This window comes from Rhea americana, unplaced genomic scaffold (genome assembly GCF_003343005.1).
Source record: "Rhea americana isolate MKP2758 unplaced genomic scaffold, rheAme1 scaffold_340, whole genome shotgun sequence".
NCBI lineage: Eukaryota > Metazoa > Chordata > Aves > Rheiformes > Rheidae > Rhea > Rhea americana.
In genome coordinates, this window is record NW_028186469.1 from 50,571 (window position 1) to 73,883 (window position 23,313).

The 23,313-nt window shown below is 35.5% G+C and overlaps 1 protein-coding gene across 2 annotated transcripts in view; it reads left to right on the plus strand.

Moving 5' to 3' along the window:
- RFX3 (regulatory factor X3) overlaps nt 1-19,439 on the plus strand; it is a 66,327-nt gene extending 46,888 nt beyond the window's left edge. For both annotated transcript variants that reach the window (XM_085311417.1, XM_085311418.1), the window contains 6 exons: nt 3,510-3,607; nt 4,637-4,786; nt 7,958-8,166; nt 9,080-9,233; nt 11,617-11,659; nt 12,548-19,439. In XM_085311417.1, coding sequence (XP_085167543.1) covers nt 3,510-3,607; nt 4,637-4,786; nt 7,958-8,166; nt 9,080-9,233; nt 11,617-11,659; nt 12,548-12,786 — 893 coding nt within the window. In that variant the 3' untranslated portion in view covers nt 12,787-19,439. The remainder of the gene's footprint in view (nt 1-3,509; nt 3,608-4,636; nt 4,787-7,957; nt 8,167-9,079; nt 9,234-11,616; nt 11,660-12,547) is intronic.
- Nucleotides 19,440-23,313: the final 3,874 nt, after the last annotated feature.

The window sequence follows — 23,313 nt, forward strand, 5'->3', positions numbered from 1 at the left end:
ATGGTAGGAAGTTGTACTGAGAGCTGACATATGCCTTGTATTTTAAGAAAAAAAGTAGGATTTTATTGTACAAGGAAGACCTTCAGCAGTTTTCAGGATATGTTTTCTTATGAAGGGTGCTTCTATCTCTGCATGTTACATGTTTTTATTATTTTTGAGATAAAACTATGCTCCTTTTATGCTGGTTCTAGGATACCTGATAAACATACTAGGGATCTGATCCAAGGTGCACAGATGCTAGTCAGTCTTTCCACTAACAGCAGTGATTTTTATTTTAAACTTTATATAGTAATCTCTGATCAGTCAGAAAAAGTTTGTATATGTGCTTTGTGATTTAATTTTCTGGACAAATAGTCTTCTGTTCCTTATTTGTAGCTGCTGAAATCAAATTTTAATGCCTATTAAACCAATGTAGAATTAATTCAAACGTTTTTAGACCAATTTATTATTCTGATCTACTGTTCCTTTTAACATATGTATTGCAAGAAAGAGTCAGCAGCTGGCTATAGTATTATGGCGATTCAGCCATTCTCAGGAGTACAACTTTCTTTTCAATGTTGATTTTATTAGAGTCCTGTATTGGTCAAGCTATTCTTATGGCTGTTTTTTGTAGGAAATGAGTTTACATAAGGGAAGTAGAACTTCTTTATAAAGCACTTACTGTGTCACATATATTGTGCTAAGTGTCCTAAAAGAGACCGTCAATTAGCAATCCAGTATATTCTTTGCAATGCTTAAGTATTATATCCTTTCCATGAAACAAACAATAATCACATTATAAAATTGAATTAATATTTTTAAAAGATAGGACCTCCTATAGCCTTGTTATTTTTCCACAGTGTGAACACACCTTGTGCTGTACACACTCCAGCTGTCATATGAAGTTTAAAGAGTATTTGCAGGCACTGCCTAGTAGAAAAGTTTTACTGATCTTCCCTTTTCAGTGAAACAAAATTATACTGCATATGTACAGTAGATTATATATGATATAAATAAATATTGGAACTGGAAGTATGAAAAATTCCAGTGTCAGACATTTACAAAAGCAGTTTTACCTTTCTTTTGGAGGAAAAGAGTAAGATGTTAGTAGAGATACACATAATTTATCTTTTTATCTGTGTAGCAAAATAAAGGAAAAATATTTTCTCAAATACTTGTAATAATTGACAACCTGTATGCAATAATTTGGCATTATATTTATCTTTCATTGTTTACTTTTCTATCTAATGAAAATACAAATAGATTGAATATTAGTTTTAGATGAATGTAGTCTATCTCAAACAAATAAAAATAACAAACTCCACAAATTTAATTACAACATTTAATATGTTGAATTTCAATTCTGTTTTCCAACTACACACTATATTTTCTGATTAAAATGGTGGAGCAGACATTAAATTAAATTATATTTAATATTTATACGTTTATTAAATGTTTTTATTGGTAAAATGATTTTTCAGCAAACTTGCTTTCCCCTTGCCTTCACTTGCTTCTTTTGCTCAGCCTAGTAATCTCAGAAGAAATTTCTATATATAGTAATTTGTTAGCCTGTGGCATCTTCCTGCCTTTAGATTCATTGAACAGTGCTAATGCAAGGTTTTAAAAGAGTGCCATGTCATGTAATATCAGTGTCTACCTACATTGTGTTCTTTTCATTCTATTTCTTTCTTGCTAGAATTGACAAAATATTTAGTAATAGTGTCACAAATTACTAGTTATATTTGAATAATTAATATATACTGTATTTGACATTCCTCTTCTTGGGGATAATTATCAGATTTCCTGATGAAAACATCTTCTGATCCAGGGACAAATTCTTCCCAACAGACTTCTTCCTCTATTTTGTGAACATGCTGATGGTTTTTGCTTAGAGGTCCTTCTGTTGAGCTTTCTTTGGAAGATAGCTATTGTGCTTGCTTCTTTTTATCTTTAGGCCCACCTACTAACCTGCTTTTTGTATCCAGCTTGCTTTCTTGCCAGCCAGCTTTCTGTACTATCTTGTAATGATAYTACAAACAAATTTTCTCCCTTTCCTGTCAAATATTTAGAATACTCTTAGTATTTTAGCTCCTACTTTTGAATTAGCATATCTCCACCCATTACAAGAAATCAAAAGGAAGGTTTAAGGTGGTGTTTGATCGTTGATTATGCCAAGAGTAGAGCTGGGTGAAGTAGACAAATTCATTATCTTCTCTGGGAAAACGTCGGTTCAGTTTTATATAGTTTAATAGTTTTATTGTTAACCATTAAGTTAAATGTTTCAGCTGGAATGTTCATCATCCGCAGAATGAATGAAAAATTGMTGTGTATTGGTTTCCTTAAAAAAAATTACCTTAAAAATATTAAATGCTGTCCATTTAAGTTGGGAATAAAGTGGATTATTATTCAATAATAACTTAGGAACAGACCAAATATATGGAAATAGATCTTTTTCCTTTAGAATGGCTTTTTTATCCCTTTACAAGTGACAGAACAGATAGCAACAAACTTGCCTAAGAATTTCTATCCTAGCCAGAGAACACTGAATGTATGTCCACATTGTATTACCCCATTCCAGGCAAACAATTTCAAGTACCGGAAAGATTGTAAAACATGTTTTTTATATAAAATTTACATGTCAGAGTGTTTTCAGCTAAGAACTCAAGCTTTTGGGTAGTTATTCAAATAAAACTTTTTATTAGTAACTGCTATTTCATCATCATTTAGTTTGTGTCTACTCATATTTTAGAGACTATTGGAATTAACTCAGGCACCAACTCATCGTGTGATTCTTTCAAAAAGAATAATATAATTCATATATTATTTACATTATTTCTTACACTTGTATTTTCTTGTTCTACAGGTAGAAAAAATAATGTGAGTTAATAAATAGTTAATTAGTAAATGCACAAAAATAGTTTACAATAGTTTACACAGTTCTGTATCTGCTGTGAAAGAAAAAAATCAAAAGAAATTTCACAGCAGACTGATTAGTACCACTTTCTCTCAGTGAAACACATTCTTATATTTTGCAGAAGCACTACACATTGGATTTTGTTCCTTAAAACTGGAATAAGCAGCATCATGGCAATGCTTTGGGCTACTTTGGGCTTACGTGAGAAACTTACAGTATTGCAATAATTGCAACTTTTTTCAGAGTATTTTTTTTAAAGAAGTATTGATATGAAATGGAAGGCTGAAAATCATGATGGAAATTTTCAGCAGAGGAGAAACAACTATTGCAGTTGTACTCTTCTACAGAAATACCCAAAACATTAGTTACTGCTGATTATATAGGTCTTGAAAGATAATTAGGAGGTCAATTCTGCTTCTTAAATGAAAAATAAAATCATTATTGCATAATCTATGGCTGAATTGAGTATTTTGAACCAAGACTGGATAAGGCTTCTAATCAGTAAACACAGAAAATCTGAATATATAATGTTAAGTACTGAAAATGTTGAGTACTGAAGTACTCAGGACAGGTGCTTTCTTTTCTTTTCATTCCATTTTTGTTCTTTAATTTACAGGTGCCTTGACCCAAGCCATTCGCAATTTTGCAAAAAGCCTTGAAGGTTGGCTTTCAAATGCCATGAACAATATTCCACAGAGGATGATACAAACCAAGGTAAATAACCATAGGCACTAGTACAAGCTGGGGGCTGACCTTCTGGAGAGCAGCTCTGCAGAGAAAGACCTGGGAGTGCTGGTGGATGACAAGTTGACCATGAGCCAGCAATGTGCCTGTGTGGCCAAGAAGGCTAATGGTCTCCTGGGGTGCATTAGGAARAGTGTTGCCAGCAGGTCGASRGAGGTGATCCTGCCCCTCTACTCAGCCCWGGGGAGGCCTCATCTCGAGTCCTGTGTCCAGTTCTGGGCTCCCCAGGACAAGAGAGACATGGAGCTGCTGGAGGGAATCCAGCATAGGGCTGCAAAGATGATGAGAGGGCTGGAGCACCTGCCCTATGAGGAACGGCTGTGGGAGCTGGGCCTGTTTAGCCTGGGGAAGAGAAGACTGAGGGGGGATCTTATCAATGAGTACAAGTACCTGAAGGGAGGGTGTCAAGGGGACGGGGACAAACTCTTTTTGGTTGTCCCATGTGACGGGGCAAGAGGCAATGGGCAAAATTGAAGCACAGGAAGCTCTGCCTGAACATGAGGGGGAATTTCATTCCTGTCAGAGTGACGGAGCACTGGAACAGGTTGCCCAGAGAGGTTGTGGAGTCTTCTTCTCTGGAGATCTTCAAGGCCCACCTGGATGCAACCCTGTCCACCATGCTCTAGGTGACCCTGCTGAGCAGGGGGGTTGGACTAGATGATCTCCGGAGGTCCCTTCCAACCTTACCGATTCTATGATTCTATGAAAACTTCGAAGTATTCCTTTTGCAATAGCATCCAGACTAGACATTATGATCCAGCAGTAGCATTTTAAACTTCTGTGCTAAATGTCTAGGGTAAACTTGAGCATAAATAGCAGCATAGGAAATAACCTACTTCTGTCAAAGAAAAAAAACGGAAAACATATTTGGATCTACAATATAGATATAATTCATATATGAGGGATTATGGATACAGAATATTAAAATGAGGCTAAAGAATCAACAGATTCTACAGATAAAAGAGTAAAATATTTAAAAAGAAATGGATTTCTTCATAGGTTGCCGCTGTAAGTGCCTTTGCCCAGACTCTGCGAAGATACACATCTCTTAATCACCTGGCTCAGGCAGCTCGTGCTGTACTTCAAAACACTTCTCAGATCAACCAGATGCTCAGTGATCTCAACCGTGTTGATTTTGCCAATGTCCAGGTAAAATACAGCTTTAAATAATAACCTTTTTTTAAAAAGGTGTTATTTCCTCCATGACTTTGAACTTTATTGTTAGGTGTCATTATTCTATCAAGAAAGAGAAAGAGAATGTTTTGGTGTTTTATGTACTTACTGACTCAGTCCCAGCTTGTCAGCTTACACTTTAGGAAAGCATGAGCTCAGAGCTCCATTTGCTGTCTTCAAGTGCAGCATTCTTCCAACTATTATGGAAATGTAGAGCACATATGTTCTTAGAATAGATAGCATAAATGCTGTCTTAGTAATACCATGAATATCTTATGATAAGATCTCAAGTAATAGTATAGCTTCTGAATGTCTCTGAATGCAATTAACTTGCAACATTATTTTTAGTAGAGATTTGTTTCATTAAGTTTATTTCAAAGACAATGCAATTCATATACTTTCTCTAAGTGTCTATATTTAAATTTCCAACATCTGCTGGGGAACAGATTAGATTGGAACTGATTTCTAGGTTAGCTATAGAATGTAAGATTATATTTTCATTAGGCTTAAAAAAAGGTTTTCTATGTCTTTCTTCTCCTTTGAAGATTTCTTTTCCTTTGCTCAGAAAATGGAAATGTTCCAGATCAATGGATATATTTGTCTCTTTTCTTGTGAACAAACTTTTTAACCTATTTATTAGGTGACGAAGGATACAGAGGAGGCAGAGTTTGTGAATGCCTTCTTTGCTTGAGTCTTTATTGCTAAGGGCAGCCCTCAAGAATCCCAGAGCCGGGAGATGAGAGAGCAAGTCTGGAGAAAGGAAGGCCTCCTTTAGTCAAGGAGGATCAAGGTAGAGATCATTTAGGTGAACTTGACAAATCCATGGGCCCTGATGGGATGCACTCACGAGTGCTGAGGAAGCTGGTGCTTATTGCTAGGCCACTGTCCATCATCTTTGAAAGGTCCTGGAGAACTGGAGAGGTGCCTGAGGCATGGAAGAAAGCCAATGTCACTCCAGTCTTCAAGAAGGACAAGAAGGAAAACACAGGCAACTATAGGCCAGTCAGCCTCTCCTCCATCCCTGGAAAGGTGATGGAACAGCTCCTTCTGGATGTCATCTCCAGTCATATGGAGGAAAAGAAGGTGATCAAGAGTAGTCAGCATGGACTCASCAAGGGGAAATCCTGCTTAACCAATCTGATAGCCTTCTGTGATGGAAAGATTGGCTGGGTAGATGAGGGGAGAGCAGTGAACGTTGTGTACCTTGACTTCTGCAAGGCTTTTGACACTGTCTCCCATAACATCCTCCTAGGCAAGCTCAGGAAGTGTGGGTTAGACGAGTGGACAGTGAGGTGCATTAAGAACTGGCTGAAAGGCAGAGCTCAGGGGGTCGTCATCAGTGGCGCAGAGTCTAGTTGGAGGCCTGTGGCCAGTGGAGTTCCCTAGGGCTAGGGCTCAGTACTGGGTCCCATCCTGCTCAACTTCTTCATCAATGACATGGATGAGGGGACAGAGAGCCTCCTCAGCAAGTTTGCTGATACTACCAAGCTGGGAGGAGTGGCTGATACACCAGAGGGCTGTGCTGCCATTCAGAGAGACCTAGACAGGCTGGAGAGCTGGGCGGAGAGGAACCTCCTGAAGTTCAACAAGGGCAAGTGCAGAGTCCTGCRCCTAGGGAGGAATGTAGCAGTACAGGCTGCCGGCTGATTTGCTGGAAGACAACTCTGCAGAGAAAAACTTGAGAGTGCTGGTGGATGACAAGTTGACCATGAGCCAGCAATGCGCCCTTGTGGCCAAGAAGGCCAATGGTCTCCTGGGGTGCATTAGGAAGAGTGTTGCCAGCAGGTCGACAGAGGTGATCCTGCCCCTCTACTCAGCCCAGGGGAGGCCTCATCTCGAGTCCTGTGTCCAGTTCTGGGCTCCCCAGGACAAGAGAGACATGGAGCTACTACAGACAGTCCAGTGTAGGGCTACGAAGATGATGAGAGGGTGGGAGAATCTGCCCTATGAGGAACCGCTGTGAGAGCTGGGCCTGTTTAGCCTGGGGAAGAGAAGACTGAGGGGGGATCTTRTCAATGTGTGTGAGTACCTGAAGGGAGGGTGTCAAGGGGATGGAGACAAACTCTTTTCGGTTGTCCCATGTGACAGGACAAGAGGCAACAGGCACAAACTGGCATTCTGCCTGAACATGAGGGGGAATTTCATTCCTGTCAGTGTGACGGAGCACTGGAACAGGTTGCCCAGAGAGGTTGAGGAATCTCCTTCTCTGGAGATACTCAAAACCTTCCTCGATGTGATCCTATGCAATGTGATCTAGAGGACATAGAGGTTGGACTAGATGATCTCTAGAGGTCCCTTCCAACCTCAACCATTCTGTGATTCTGTCATTTCACCTGAACAGAAATTTGGTTTACTAGCAACAGTTTCACTCTTTTTGCTTTTGACATAGGATTTTGAATAAATAACATTTAACATGGATAGTTATGTAACAATCTGTTAACTAGCAAAAGTTGAGTACTTGGCCAAGATAAAGTATATTGATTATTATAATACATAAAAATAGATACAGAGTCTGTGAATGTTCAGGTGCTAGCATGGCAAGTGTGATAGCTAGAGTTTAAGAACATGATCTGCAGCAGGTCTGCATTTACTTTCTCTAAGTTTCAGGAGTGGCCAGTTAGCTTTATTTAAACTTGGTAACACTGACTAAATTGCTCATTAATTTGTTATTCTCCATGTGTGGACAATTATGGCAATTGTGACATAATGACAATTATGTTTGATGTTACACATTAACCAGTGTGTAACCTATTACTGCTTATTGACAGGAAACAGAACAACTCTTGTTTACATAGAAAGCTTTCTTTTGTAAGTTAGATGATAAAATACAGAATAGAGGTTGTCTTTGCACTTAACTTTTTAAGACCAAAATGAATATTGCTTTTGAAGTCTTGCTCCTTCTTCTATTACACTATTACTCCTATTTGATTGTCCTTTCTGGTTACTGTGCCTTTAGTTTCAGGAAAATCTGAAAAATCATTAATRTTTGAGGAGAAAAATTATGAATGAGGAAAGTTAAAAGAATTTTTTTTGTAAAGGAATACAGAAAACTACAACATAGGTCATTGTCACAATCTTTAAGAATGAATTACATTCTATGCTTTGGTTTACATGTTGTTAACTGAAGAATTCCATGATTTGTAATAGGAGCAGGCTTCCTGGGTGTGCCAGTGTGATGACAACATGGTTCAGAGACTAGAAACAGATTTCAAGATGACTCTTCAGCAGCAGAGCACTCTGGAGCAGTGGGCTGCCTGGCTTGATAATGTAATGATGCAAGCTTTGAAACCTTATGAAGGAAGACCTAGCTTTCCTAAAGCAGCACGGCAGTTTCTGTTAAAATGGTCTTTCTACAGGTACTATTCAATAGATTTCTAAAATGTTTTGACTATTCTGTTATTCACAGAACTATTTACTGTAGTAAAGCTGACAAATTTAATATCAGATAGTGGCTACTTAAGGAGTTAAAAGCTATGTTTTTCAAAAAAACTCAGGGCTACTTACAGCTCAAAAGGAAATTAAATGATCTTTGTATATTATTTTAAGGTCATGTGTAAATGTAATGAGGGTAGAATTTTGTCCAGGGTTAAAAACATGTCTTTGGCTTGAATAACTATTTGATTGTTAAGCTACTATTTTAATATTATTTATTAAAACACTGTGGTACCTACTAAGTAAAGAAGATAAAAGTCTTTTTAACATGAAAAAGTAAGATAAGCATGCCGTGGTAGCTGCTTACTGAAACAGTTATTCTTTCAAAATGGTCAGTTATATCAACTACTTTCTGAGGCTATCATATGTTTCCATCTGCAATTTGTGTTTTCAGTATAACACAAACCTATTTTCTGTAATTTTAAATTTGAAGGTTTAAAAATCTCCTTTGTACTGAGTATGTGGGCACAATATGTGCTATATTTTTCAGCATTATTTTATTTAAAATCACATAATAAATTTATTCCAGAAGCTTAGATTTTACACATGCTTATGTATTTGTAGTTGTGGTGTATTAAAAAAGAAAAAAAAATCAAAAAACCTTCAACCTCTCTGTTTTTGAAAATCTGATTATTAGTTATGTAATGTGGTCTCCGATAATACCACCAAAAATTCCCTGCCCTGTACATTTTTTTTCTGAAGACATCGTAAATCATATTTTTGGGAGTAACATTGCTTTTAAGAATATCCATTTTGACATGAATTTTCTATACAGACAAGTGATTTAATGGCTGCTACTTAATTCAAAAATATGTGTATTTTTCTGTTCCTAAATAGCTCAATGGTGATTCGAGATTTAACCTTGCGCAGTGCTGCTAGCTTTGGCTCTTTTCATCTGATCCGCTTGCTTTATGATGAATACATGTTTTACTTAGTAGAACATCGTGTTGCTCAGGCAACAGGAGAGACACCTATTGCAGTTATGGGAGAGGTAAGATAATATGTAAGAAGCTAAATTAATAGGTTTAGTAATGAATTTGTGTATGTATCTTTTTGATTTTTTTTTTCCACATTTATGTAGAGCCGTAGGGTCTTTTGTAATAGAACAATTGCATATTGGGTCACAAGTACATCATTTCCAAACTTGTTTCACTGGTTGATTCTCCGAGTATGGAAATCACATGAATTCTAACAAGCAATTTTCTGCAAATGACCTCACTCCTTTAGGAATCTTCATATGGATTCACATGCCTAAGTTGAGGGCAGTCTGAAAAGTGTTGATCAACATATTACAAAGAAACATCCTACTTTTTTTTTAGTTCTTTAGAACTAAATATTTTTTGTGAAAATAATAACGCAGTAAGTTGCTTACTGGCATCTATTTGCATGAATTTGCACACACTTAAAATTCCAGCACAAATATTTACAAAAATGAGCAGAGCAGCACCACTGACTTCAGAAAGGTGGCTCACATGCAAAGTTTGACCTGTATGGTACTGCTTATTTGCATGTAATAAAGCTAGTGCAGATGTACTTAGATGATTACWACATAGCTGATTTTGGTACATACATTTCAAAGATTATTGGTTTAAAAAAAAAAAAAAGAACAAAAGTCTTAGTTCAGAAGCAACAGGCTTTATACTTGTCTGTAGCATGTGGAATGTGAGGTTTACCTTAGGCCTCTTAACTCCTAACTTTCTTATACTGAGCAAGTTGCTTAACTATGTACACTATATGAGGGATTATCATCAAAGAACTTTAGAGTTTTGAAAAATTTGTATCTTTGAAAATATGCTAGATAGTTAATGGGACAAATGTGTAACACTTCAAAACTTGGGAATCATTGCATCATGTTTTATGTTACTGATAAGTTGTAAGACACTTTGCAACTTGACTTCAGATCAGATGTAATTCTTCCCTCACTATATACTAAATACTGTCATTAAATATTACAAATAGATGTACTTTTGAAAGAAATTGGAAATATTTCAGCTTTATTTATCACATGATTTCAAATCATATGGCATGACATTTTTTAGAAAAACTAAATTATGACATTTCTGCTTAGTGACCCAGTGATACTATGCTTGGTTAAACTCTGCTATTATTTTGACAGTGAAGTACTACAGAAGTGGAGAGTTACTACATTCTTGTCTTCTTAAAAGACATGGTCTGTGTTAAACATAGATTTTTGGTGCAGTGAAGGGCCTTCTAAAAAGATTCTGTAAACTGAAGATGGATATATTTTTAGAAAGTAAGTAACCCAACACTTTTAGAGGTGAGAGGGACAGGTTAGAAGTGGTAATACACATTATATACATGCCTTTGTATGTTTCCCTGCATTAAGTGATGGTGTTACAGCTGAGAAAAGTATTCTTAGTTTTCTCCCATCCTCTTCTCCCTGCTTGGGACACAGGTATTGGCAAAAGTGCTAGAAGTGCTGCAGTTAACTGGATCAGATTTATACAATGAAAAATGACCTAATGTTTAAAACTGGTTATTCTTCTCTTGGGTCAGTTTTTTCATATGTTTGTTATATGAGGTTCTATGAATACACAAAGCCAAAATAGCACAAGAACAGGTGTAAGAAAGACTTGRAAGGATGTGAGTGCTGCTACTTATGCTAGTTTAGTGTTCCTTTAATTACCATCTTACCAAGCATCTGAAAAAAAATGATACTGTCAGAGATGGTGAGAAATGTACTTACTTAAATAATGTATTCCTTTTATTTGAGATTAATTGATCAAACTTTGCTTTCCTGATCCTTATTTAAGAGAAGGTTGGAAGATACAGGGAAGGAAAGGGAGGAAGGTTATATTTCTGCTTTGTGAGTAACTTTTTTGAATATTTGTTTTTGTGTAAGTACATGTGTTACCAGATTGTAACCTTTTTTCAGCAGTGCCTTTCATCTACTGTACAGATGGATGTGCAGAACTGTAGTTGCCTTTAGTGATACACCTTCATTTTTGTTCCAGCTCTATGGAAGTCTTCTCAGGATAATTTTAAAAATAGCTTCTGGCTAAAATACTGGCAGTTCAAAATGGACACAAGTCGTATTTTGTGGGTTTATACAACACAGGAAAACCTCATTTAAAAAACAAAGAAGTAATCCTAAAAGAAAAATTGTATTGTTAGGTTTATACTTTAGTATTTTAATTTTTGAGGGTTTATTTTAGTTTTAATTGCCTTAATAAGAACAAGAGTAAGATGGAATGGAAAATGAACTAGCTGAGTATGGATGTGGCTGCAGTGAAGATCATGTACTTCCCTGCTAGCCTCAAGCCACTGGAGCACAGAGATCTGCCCCTTCATAGATACTCTGCATTCACACTTGCATAAGACTGTTCAAACACTTTTTATTGTTTTTTTTGCAGTTTGGTGATTTAAATGCTGTGTCCCCTGGAAATATGGATAAAGGTAAGCATTGTAATCTCTCCAGTGTATGATTCTGTATGGAACTAATATACCTCTGAGCAAAATAAGTCCTGTTTTGAAATACAGTAAAGCAGTATTTAAAGCTACATCATGGTATAAAATATATGTATATCTTATTTGGATAGATTAATATATTATATGGGTACAATATGCTATATATCATATGCAGTATATAATAATGACTAGAAAACTGTAGATAAAGTTTCTAGTAAGAGTATCCTTTAAAGGTATTTATCATTTACACAAGAATATTCAATTTTTTACCCAGAATTCAGTTGTACATTCTGGTAAGAGAATGGAGAGGAACAGCTATAGAACGATGAGTGTGCTAATTTAACTATAGTAAATGACAGTTCTGGTAAGTGAAGATGGCAGAACTAGGTACAAGTACTTACCAAACAACTTGTCAGTGAAGAGTGCAGAAAGAAGTTCATTATGACCTCTTTGCAAACTGTAGCCATATTTTATTCTCCTTTCTTATAGCGGTGTAGTTGTGTGATTTGGGGCCAAATAACCTCAATTTTGCTTTCTAAAAATAAGAGAACAGTTCTTCTTTACTGAGTCTTGGAAATGAGAGGCATTTTGCAAGTATGAACTTAATGTTGTTTGTTAGAGATTATATTTGAGATTGCAATTCCTTTTCCAATATGCTGTTGTCAGTGATGTGTAACTACTGTGATCAAAGCTGAGTGAGTTTGTTAAACTATTTGTAGGAATCATTGACTTTTTCTACTGAAGTTTAAAATTTTCACTTTAAGCTTTATCAAATTGCTAGACTTTCCTGTATTTCATATATTATTTGCAAAGTAAAGGCCCTTGTATTAGATTTTTTTGCCTTTGTGCTAGTTTCACGGTGATTTGTTTGTGCAGATGAGGGCAGTGAAGTTGAAAGCGAAATAGATGAAGAGCTGGATGAAAATGGAGAGCCACAAGCCAAGAGGGAGAAAACAGAGCTAAACCAGGCATTTCAGGTGGACTGCATGCAGCCAGTACTTGAGAGTGGAGTACAGCAGAACCTCCTGAACCCACTTCATAATGAGCACATTGTCACAAGTACTCAGACTATCAGACAATGCAGTGCTACTGGAAATACCTATACTGCAGTCTAATATGAAAGCTTCCCTCCCCTTTTCTGYCCCCCTCTCTCACCTCAGATTACATTAGCCCTTTGGGCTTAATATGAGAAGAGAAAAAAGAGTAAGTCTGAAGGTCGACTGTTGTCAAATTTTCGCTGTGCTGAACTTTATTTTATTGGAGTTGTGAAATAGAATAGGTGTATGTATTTTGGCAGATATGTTAAAATTTTTTTTGTAAACAAAATCATTTTATCTTGGCCATTCAATATGAAGAGCTTTCTTAGTTTCAAGTGTCAAGGAGGATTTTTGCAATGCTTAATGTTGATGTTTTTTGTCCTCTTATTATAATTTAATTTTTTCATAGTTTTTAAAAAACATTTTAGTGTTAATTATTAGTTATGATGATTTCATATACATAGGTTTTTAACTAGATGCACTTCTGTGATATATCAAAAAATGTTTTCCTTGATTTACACTGGAGGCATACTTATTTGACAGCAGATGTATCAAATCTGTTATAAAAGGTGCTTTTCATTGGACAGAAATAAAAGACACTATTTTGATAAAATTGTGAGTGGTAAGGGGGAATTTCTATAATAATGCTGGAGGATTGGGAAGATCTACTGTTTTCTTTCTGTGAGAAAGAAGTGAATTTAATTGGCAGAATTGTAACAGAATGTGGTAATGCATACATAACGAACGTAGCTAATTATCTGATCATCATGTAAACAATGCAAGCTTTCTTTAAAATCAACAGTTCCAAATACTATTTGCATACCAGTTCCTCTGTTTTGAAGACTACTGATTCTGTATTTGGGACCACTGAACAGGTGCTTCTGGCTGTTGAGTGGTAATGTAGTTGTTAGAAACTGAAGCTGAAAAAGAAGTGACTTGATTATTAACTTTTAAGTGTACGTGCTACTTATGCTGAACTGGACATAAAGGAAAACATTCCCTTTGGATGAGTTTCTTCTATTCCAGGTCTTTTCCTACTAGTGGTTCAGTCTGCTGCTCTTATAAAAGATGATTTATAGAATTCAAGGAATGTAGCAACCTGCATCATTTTCCTCTCAAAAATATTTCCTTGTTCTTAAAGTGGATTTAAATTTTTACAAAAATTAGATAAGGCAGTGTAACTGGCACACCTCACTTATATTTATTCCCAATTGTGTAGAATTTGAATAGGTGGCTAGATGGACCATTGCCATTTAAGAATGTACATCAGGGATCATTGTACCTCGGCTATTACATGGTGCCTTAAAGAGAACTGAAGCTAAGACTTAGTACTTTTTGTTATTTTAACTCTTAAATTAATTCAACAAGGTGTGCCTGTCATTCTCAAATTCCCTAAGAAGTAAGGACAGGTTACATAATATCCAAAAGAAAATGATTTTTTTATTATCAAATGATTTTAATATCCCTCCCAGAATGACAATAAACCTATTTTTTCTTTTTTTCTAGCTGGATTTCACTTTATTACAGATAAAATTTTCTTGGGAATTTGGAAGGAAAAACTAGCTTTAATAGCAACTTCAAATGTCAAAATAGATTGACCCTAGTCCCAAGCATGATTATATATTTTCTAAACCCTTGTTTAGTTTTAATTTTAAAAAAGTAAAAAGAAATAAATGAGCAGGTACATAACGCAGCGCATGTTTTCAATTTGTATATGTTGTGGGGTATCAGCCAGATAATACATTTTAATGGTTAAATCTCATAATGACTGTTTGTATAGTCTGTGTTAATTGACATTAAACAACTCAGATTTTTCTTATTGAACATTTCATTATGCTTAAAGCAGAAACAAGCATTTGCTAAACAAAAATAGTGGACATAAATAAGCAAAAAAGCCAAAAAGGGAAGGAGAGCACAAAAAAAATCAACTTTATAGAAAAAACTGTATAAAAAATAGGGAGTCTTTTATTTTGGTTCATCTATTGTGTCTGTGAAATAATCTTTAAAGGTCATACATACCAAATGGATAAAGAGCATGTGAAATGAACAGCATATTTTTAGCAAACAAGTTCATTGCTAGAGTTACATATGCTCCAAATACAGCTACAGATAAACTAAAATGTCCTAAGATTATTGATGAACAAGATTAATTTTAAATTACTTTGCAAAATTTGGAGGCCAACCCATCTTGCTCATTCTATATAGGCATAATTCTGACTAATGTCAGTGGATGGTTTTTGCCTCAACAAAACGTGAAAGTGAGGCTTATATTTATTATTTCTAAACTCATATATGCACTGACTCTCATAATAGATTTTGTTCTCACATATATCACTCAATGTGTCCTGATTTTTGCTTAGAAATCAGTACATCTGCATCCTTCACCAAAAATCCTAAAACTAAGCTGTGATAAGTATTTACTCCCCTTCATTGTGCATTATAAGATGTTTACAAGTAAAATAAAATGAAATAATTGAGCATTTTTCATTTTCAACTTTTTTTTATGCTGTAGTATTGGCTTCAATTTTTGTTTGACAAACCTTAAATGTTTTATTATTGTCTTTTATTGGTTTAACATTGAATTTGTTGTTGCTGAGAGAAGAGTATGATTGTAGTATGTAAAACTAGACTGCTAGAAGAGGTGGGACCTGAATAGCTTTCATTATTCAGCTCCCCACTCCCACCCAGTTGTTCACTGTTCACAAAGTGCAAAACAAAACAAAACAAAATGAATACAAAGATGGAATGTATATTATGGCTTCTAAAAGCAGAATTATCAAAAGAAATTGGAACTATCCCAGTTTCAGAAAACTGAACAGGGTTTGTATTCCTATGCTTATCAATTGATTATTATTTAAAATTTTTAAACACTATTTTCTCATACTTTTTAGGCAGATTTTTTAGAAAAGTTACTGTAAGCTGCTTTGTGTACTTACAGGTTTGAGGGGATTTCTGTTTTGTTTTTACATTTACTGGAATTTTAATCAAACACATTAGGCAAAACATTTTGCACACTCTTGCTATTGTTAATAGTCTGGTATTAATAATGCTTAAACTACAGAGATACAAATACCTCAGTCCAGATTCTATAATGTGTAGCATGTGGTTTCATTGCCACACCAGCTCCAAAATCTACTCTTAGGGCTCTGGAGGATGGCTAAAGTGTATCCACAGGGTAGGCATTAGGATGGCTCATGTGATCTTGACATGGAATCCAAAATAATTATTTTAGAGGCATTTCCCTATTAGCTCAAATAGCACAGTGAACAATGTGGGGGAATGGGTATTGTTGAACTACCTTTTCAAAACACAAGGCCCAATTTTCAAAAGTTTTATATTAAAAATTGTACATTTTAATCTTTCTCTTTGCAAATCAGTTTTAAAACTTTTCTTTTGTTTCAGTTAATCATTATTTCTGTGTTTTAATCCTGTACTGTAGCATGCTATAAGCACCTTCTTTTAAATAAGTTCTATAAAAATTTGGAAGATAGATTTTAATTACCTAAAAATGGTGATTTAGAGCATTACTGCCTTTAGTTCAAAAATAAGTGGATAATGTTCTAGTGTACTGTCAATCAGGAATGTATAAGTCTATATACAAATCTAATTTAAAACGAGGTATTTTTAAATATCTAAAAGACTGCTTATGTTCATCTTGTTCTCCATAGGAGACCTGATCTGATATCCTTGTTGTTTTCACTAAGTGACATCTGCACTGTTCAGAAAATCTTTTCTATTAGAGATGCACTGCAATCCAATTTAATTCAAAGTGGATTTATAAAATTAAAGCAACCACTTATAGCCATAAAAACTTGGTGAAAAAAATTAAGTGTATTAATAATATAAGTAATTTTTGGTACTTATATATGACAGTAATTTCAGAGTACAAACATTAATCTGAGACTGCAGTATGAATTTCTGAAAATTGGGCCCTTGTTTACAACAGGATATTCTCTATATGGTTTAAAACAAATCAATGAATGGAATTCTAGTATCTCTGTTAATTTGTTTGGTAATTTAAGACAACAAACAAAAAACTGGAATAGAAGCATAAACATACAGTGCTTAGTTCTAGTATTAGAAAATTAATTTAATGTAATGCCTTGCATTAACCCTTTGAGCATTGTAAGTAACATAATGGGAACAAAGCTTTTTAGCTTTAATTATTTGATTGAACATTAGTTCTTTGAAATACCTGATAGTGTTGTAGAGAATTTCTTTAATTTCTAAATTTAATACTTGCATACTATACAGGAATGATTTTGTTATAGCAAGCTCGATAGATTTAGGCAAAATATTCACTGCCATTGATGTGTACTGTCTAATGTAAACAGTACCAGCTCCTATGTTTTTGTAATTGCATAAATATATAAGGAAAATCAAATGTGTGTTTCTGCAGACATTAAGTTGTCTACTTTAAGATGCCTTTAGAAGATGAAGGTTTAGAAAATATATTATATTTAGACTATTTTGAAAATCTCCTTAGATAGCTTAGTATTGGAATATGCAGTACTATAAATGAGAATCTTTAGTAATAAAAAAAGGCTTAGTGAACAAGAATAAATTTTACATAATATTTGGTACGTTTGCATATAATTTTTCTGCAGTCTTTTTGATAAACACATCCAAAATGTACACAATTATATTAATTTTAACAGTCACTGCAATAATAACTAACAAAAATGTGAAGGTATTTTATTCAGCTTCATCTACAGGGGTGCAGTTTGGATGGCCCTTATTGAATGTCAGAGTTTTAAAAGCAGCCTAGAAATTGTACCAGCCTTTTGCCATGTTAGAAAGCTCCTTTGTTCTTAAATAGTGCTCACAAGAACAAAGGAATAAGACTAGAAGCAAGTAGAGATTATTTGAAAATACAGATAGAAATGCCATCTTACTAAGTGAGAGTACTGTACATTTTCTACTGGTTTCTTGCAGTATCAATCAGTCAGCAAACACTTAATTGCAGCTGTATTACTTAAGTCTAGCTGAGGACAAAAAGAGTCTAATTTTAAGTTGTGTAGTGAAATTATGTCAGTAGTATAGTGCAAGTAAGTTGTAAACATTTTTAGTCAGTTAACAATGCAAATTCATGGATAAATAACTAAATGCAATACTCAAAGGGTTTTAATTTAACAACTTTTTTTATTCATAATTTACTGTAAATGCTTCTGAGTTTGCATGCCTTGATCATTGCTGCTAGTGATTTTATGTGCCAGTAGACCTGAGTTTAATTTACCAATTTAACTTAAGAAATAGTAAAAGCCACTTACAAAGTGACTGCCTAGTGTTTGTTTGAAGTAAAATATGCCTTAGTTTGAAAATGATCATTTAAACTCTCTTGTTTAATTCTGATTTTTTTTTCCTTTTCCTTTTGAAAGAAAATAAATCAACATGTTGGGATTGGAAGCCCTGAGTAGTTAATAAATATTTGGTAAGAATTGTTCTTGTAGATTGATCATTAAGGGCAAAATTCACTGTAGAAAAGGCGTCCCAGAAAAAGACTACATATATCAAATGAGCCTCACTTAAATCTGAATCAGGATAACGTTTTGAGTTTATTCTTAAGCATGTTCTTGATTGAGGGTATGAACATTGAAACGACTTTCAGAGCTGGATGAATTTTACTCTGAAATGATAAATGTCTTTGTTAGAGGAATTTTGACTTTGGAGGAACAACTATACATTGATTGGTAATTACCCAGAACTCAGTTCAGTACTTTTTGACTCACTGACATCAGTAAGAGGTTTTTATGTGAAGAATTTTAAAAGTTTGCCCAAGTAAAGTTTCCTTCAATACAATATTAAAGTGATTGCCTTGTATTTAAATATTAATTATACATCTTAAAGTACCCAATAAAACAATTTAAAATAGGCCAGAAAAATACCATTTTGTACCAAAGCAAGTTGCCCATCTCCACGCATCTTCACCAACAATTTGGATTTACAGTTGATAACCAATGAGGCTGTTAAAAGAAAAACTTTGAGTGCCTTTCAAAAACTTGGAAAATTGTGCCTGAGACGGTAAACTTTAATTAGGTTAATTCTAGAGCTACCAATCAGTAATTTTATCATCGCTCAGGGCTTTCTTACCTTCTAGGAAACTTCCTTGTTGCATTTATTTTATACTGTATTTTGTTTAAGTGCCATCTTTTAAATTTCACTTAGTAAGTGGCAGATTACATTATTCAGTCCCGCAGCACAGAAACATAATAACACTAGGAAATATTCAAACTTTTATTTTCCTGTTGACTGAATATATTATGTAAATGAGGTAAGCAACTTTTTGTAGATTGTATGTGTGAGATAATGTAATGTTCTTTTCCAGTTTTTGGACTACAGTTGAATATACTTTTTAATTATTTAAAGAAGACATCTTTACAGAATAACGTGATGGTTTTTTTGTATAATGTATTTGATTTTGTAAATACGTATTTCCTGATGTGATTTTTGTGAGAAATGCTAAATCTTTTAGTATATCATGTCCTCTCAAAATTGACAGGAGCTAAATAATAGTTTGTGGGCAATTTGTAATGTGTACTGTATAATAACTGGGGAACTTTTATAATTATAAAAATATATATTAACTTTTAGTGTGTTGTTTAAAAAAATGACTGGAACATACTAAAGACAGTAGGATTTTTCTGAATATTTCAGACTTGAACTCAGGCTAGCTTTCTTGTGTTTTTCAAAACAAAATTGTGTCCTGTCTTTTAAAATCAATAAATCTGTTTTCTTGTTACAAAGATAATTGAATTGCTTCAGTTTTTATATAGCCAGATATTTTGGATTGTGATACTATTGATTTTGAAAAAAAAAAGTTTCAATTTCTGCCTTTTAAATAATACTGCAAGTATTTTTATCAGGCACAGAAATAAGCAACTAACAGTGAGTGTGTCTCAGATTGCAAAAGAAACTATTATTTTGAGGTGTCAGCCCAGTTAAGTAGCCATCTACATTCCCAATAGATATAGATTGTAGTATACTTACTAATTTGTATATCAGCAATAATTTCCTATTCTAGATTCAGCTAGTTAACAGCTGTCAGTGAAGGGCATGTAGACATTGGCCTCCAGGGATTATTTTTGTGAATTCATTCCACCAAAGCATCCTTCTGCAGGTTTGGCATAAGCATTAAGCTTACTTCTGCAAGTTTTGCTAGAAGTATTCTGTAGTAAGCTAATGCATCAGATGTTTTCACAACTGCACACACACACGTGCCCACACCTGCAAAGAAACAATCCATAAAGGGACGTTTCCTACCCCAACTAACAGTATCTGGCTGTATTATTCAGTACTTTTCCAGTGACAGTGTCACCAGGAAAAGCCTGCAGTATTCAATCTCTGTTGTTGTTAATATTAATTAAAGTAGCTTAATTAGTTAGATAATGGARGTTTAGTTCAAAGTACAATACTGATCCTGAAGCATGAAACACAGCAGAAATGCACTAGGAAATCATGAATACTAGGTACTATATGACACTAGAATAAGAAGGGTTACAAATGAAGCTGGTTCTATTATTTCTACAAGGTGATTTTCTGCAAAATATTAATAATATCAAATAAATAAGATACATATCAAATGATTTTTAGTGTATTTAATTTGCCTTATCTACGACTTTCACTACTATAACGTAAAATGTGATACAGACTTCAGCTGTCCATTTTTGTTGTTTTGTTGCATATCAAGGTGCAAAAATCCATCTGAAATAAAAAAGCCAGTTATTTTTCCACAAAGGCATTTGGCTTGACTAAGGCAGGCAGGAAATCTTTATCCATTTTTGGCACTGTTAACATTACACCAGAAACAGTTGCTATGCTGAGGTGATGCTGCTGTTTCTGATCTCATTCCAAATTTTGCTAAATCCCACTGAATGCATTTTTCCATAATAGCTGGATTACCCACACCAGTATGGCTTTTCTATTCGAAAAAAACAAAACAGAAAGCCTCCTTGATTACAGTGTGGTACTGTTGAGAGTTTCTTCTAAGCAATTTTGTAAGCAGAATTGTTTTACAAAGAAAAAAATCTTGCCAAAACACCTACCATGTATGCTGAAGAGTATACYACTGTTTAAGCTTTCTTATCCTTTTTCTATTAAAATGAATTTAATTAATATAAAGTTTATGAAAACGCGAGTGGACTAAAGAAAGCATTGTGGTGAAGTAGGGAAGGCATTAGAGGCAAGGCTTACTGTGATGTCTGGAACAGAAGGAGCTTTTCACGTCTAACACCAGATTCTGTATGCTCAAACCCACTGAGCAGGATCGAAACTGTTGTGATAATAATAAAAGTAATGAGGCTCTGCAGACACAGTCTGCACAGGTCCAATTGGAAAAGACTGTGAAATACAGACCTAGTTCTGTGCTGCAGATCTTGTCATACTCTCAAGTGATTTTTTTAAAGAGCAGTTCAGGTGTCGCTGGCAAATGCGCAAAGAATGAATGCTAGTTGATCTGTTCTAGGCTTCAGAGTCAAAGGAGAGGCTCAGTAATAACTATTGAATAAAATATATTGTAAATATACATAATATAAACTTTATAAACTTGGGTCAGATTTCTGGGTATAAAATATATGCTTTAGCAACAGATATTCAAAAAGTTAGCATTTATACTGGTAGTGAAAATTAGGTCATAACATTAATTTCATACCTACTGATATTGCTGCTTTGGTTGATAGTCAATGAAACACAAAACTGGAATGAGAATGGTTTTCTTATTACTTACATAAATAAATTTTGAAACAAAAATACTGTATTTTATATACTAAAGCATAACTTCAGCAAAACAGCTTGAATAGTGTTTCCAGACAAATTTTGCAGGAATTCATTGTACGAAGGATATAGTACTATATGGTCTGAGCCATGAGCCATGACGGCAGCACATCAGACTCTAGAATAATCTCAGAGTTTAAAGAGACTGATGGAAATCTGTACAGGAAAATGATCAGAAATTACAAAGGCAGAACATAACTAAAATGGATAGTTAGCTGAAAGCTTTTTTGCTTTCCAATTTAAGATTAATGTAAAAAGCCTAAGAGGAAATTTGAGAACTCCTTCTCTTATGTAGTATGACTCACACTAGATGTCATCACTGGTACTCTGAGGAACACTGTTTATTCAGATGTGTTGTCCTCTTGAAGGACTTGGTCACTACAATTGCTTTATACCTTCAGAAGACATTCTAGCCCTGAACATCTTTGACAAGGGATTATAAAATAGAAGTTAGCTCAGATCTCTTCCCTGCAAGTGGAAAAAGAGGTACCTATATTTGGTTTAGGCAGCAACYTTCCTCCATCACACTCACTGCTGCAGCCAAGAACTGCTTTTACTCGAGCCACAGCCATGCAGGTGTTTGCAGGGTCTTCTTTCAGGTGGAGCATGATGCTAAAAAGGAAACAAGGCTGCAACTCGAAGTGGAAAAAGCAGCAAAAACTATTGTCTTAAGTGGACAGGCCCTCTCTGTGGGGCAGTGTTGCCTTATGTGAGTGAGAGGTAGTAACGCTGTTTTTCAGAACCAAGCGATAACTGGCACAACCCCACTGAGGTGAGGTACTCTTCTATGAAACAGATACTCTTTGGTCTCCTTATACACATTTAAGCAATTTATCTGTCCAAATGCCTTTTTCAGAGGACTGGAGAGCACCAGCTTGCTGTCTGTTGGTCCACTTGGTTACTGGTGTGCCATCAGCTCAGCATCCTTCAGGCTCTCACATCTAGAGGCAGAAGCTATCTGCGTAACTTTTTCCTGCTTATCCGTTGGACTGCTACAACTCCTATTCTGGCTTCCATCTCATATTTCAATTACATACAGATACTTTCTCCAGAGATGAATAAATGCAAATTTGCCTTACTTGTATTTGTCACTGTGCAGATGTCACTGTGCAAATGTCACTGTGCAGACAAATTTGATGGTCCAGAAGTCCCCAGTATTTAGCCTAGGGCTTAGTTCATTGGCTGTGGAGCTGGCCTTGGCCGAAAGCTGACTTGGCCGGCTGACTGCCCAAAGCATCAACTTGCCTTGAGCAGCAATCTCCGCACAAACTGTTACCTGACGGCACGCGCAGACTGTCTTATTTCTTCTTCCTACAGGGGTAAGCAGCATCTTTTCTTTCTTCTTTTTGCAGAATAATGAAGGGGGATAATTCACCCACCTTCCTTCCAAGGAGGGTTGAGAATAGCTCAGAGTGTGGTGCTAGTGCAGTGGCAGAACTGCCTTGTCTTTTTAGACAAACGTGCCCAGTCTTGCATGTGTGCCTGTGCTCTGGCGTCTTGCACGCCCCAGAGCAACGAGTCTCTGTGTATCTGGGGAAGAATCTCTTTTTGAACAACGTTCCTTTTAATACAGTCTTGGAAGCTGCTCTATCTTGCTTTAATAATAAAAATAAATAATAAAAAGGTTGGTGTTGGGGTAAAGGGAACTGTTTCGCAGCCGAACAGCGACACCTCCTGCAGACCGAGGCAGCGGCACGCCTGTGCCCTGAAGTGCAGCCGGAGGGACGGGGAATGCCGCCTCCCGACCTGACGCCGCCGGCAGCGGCGGCCGGGCGGTGTCGCTGCCGGCCGCGGGCAGAGACGGGCCGGGGGCGGGCCGGGAGCCGCGCCGCCCCT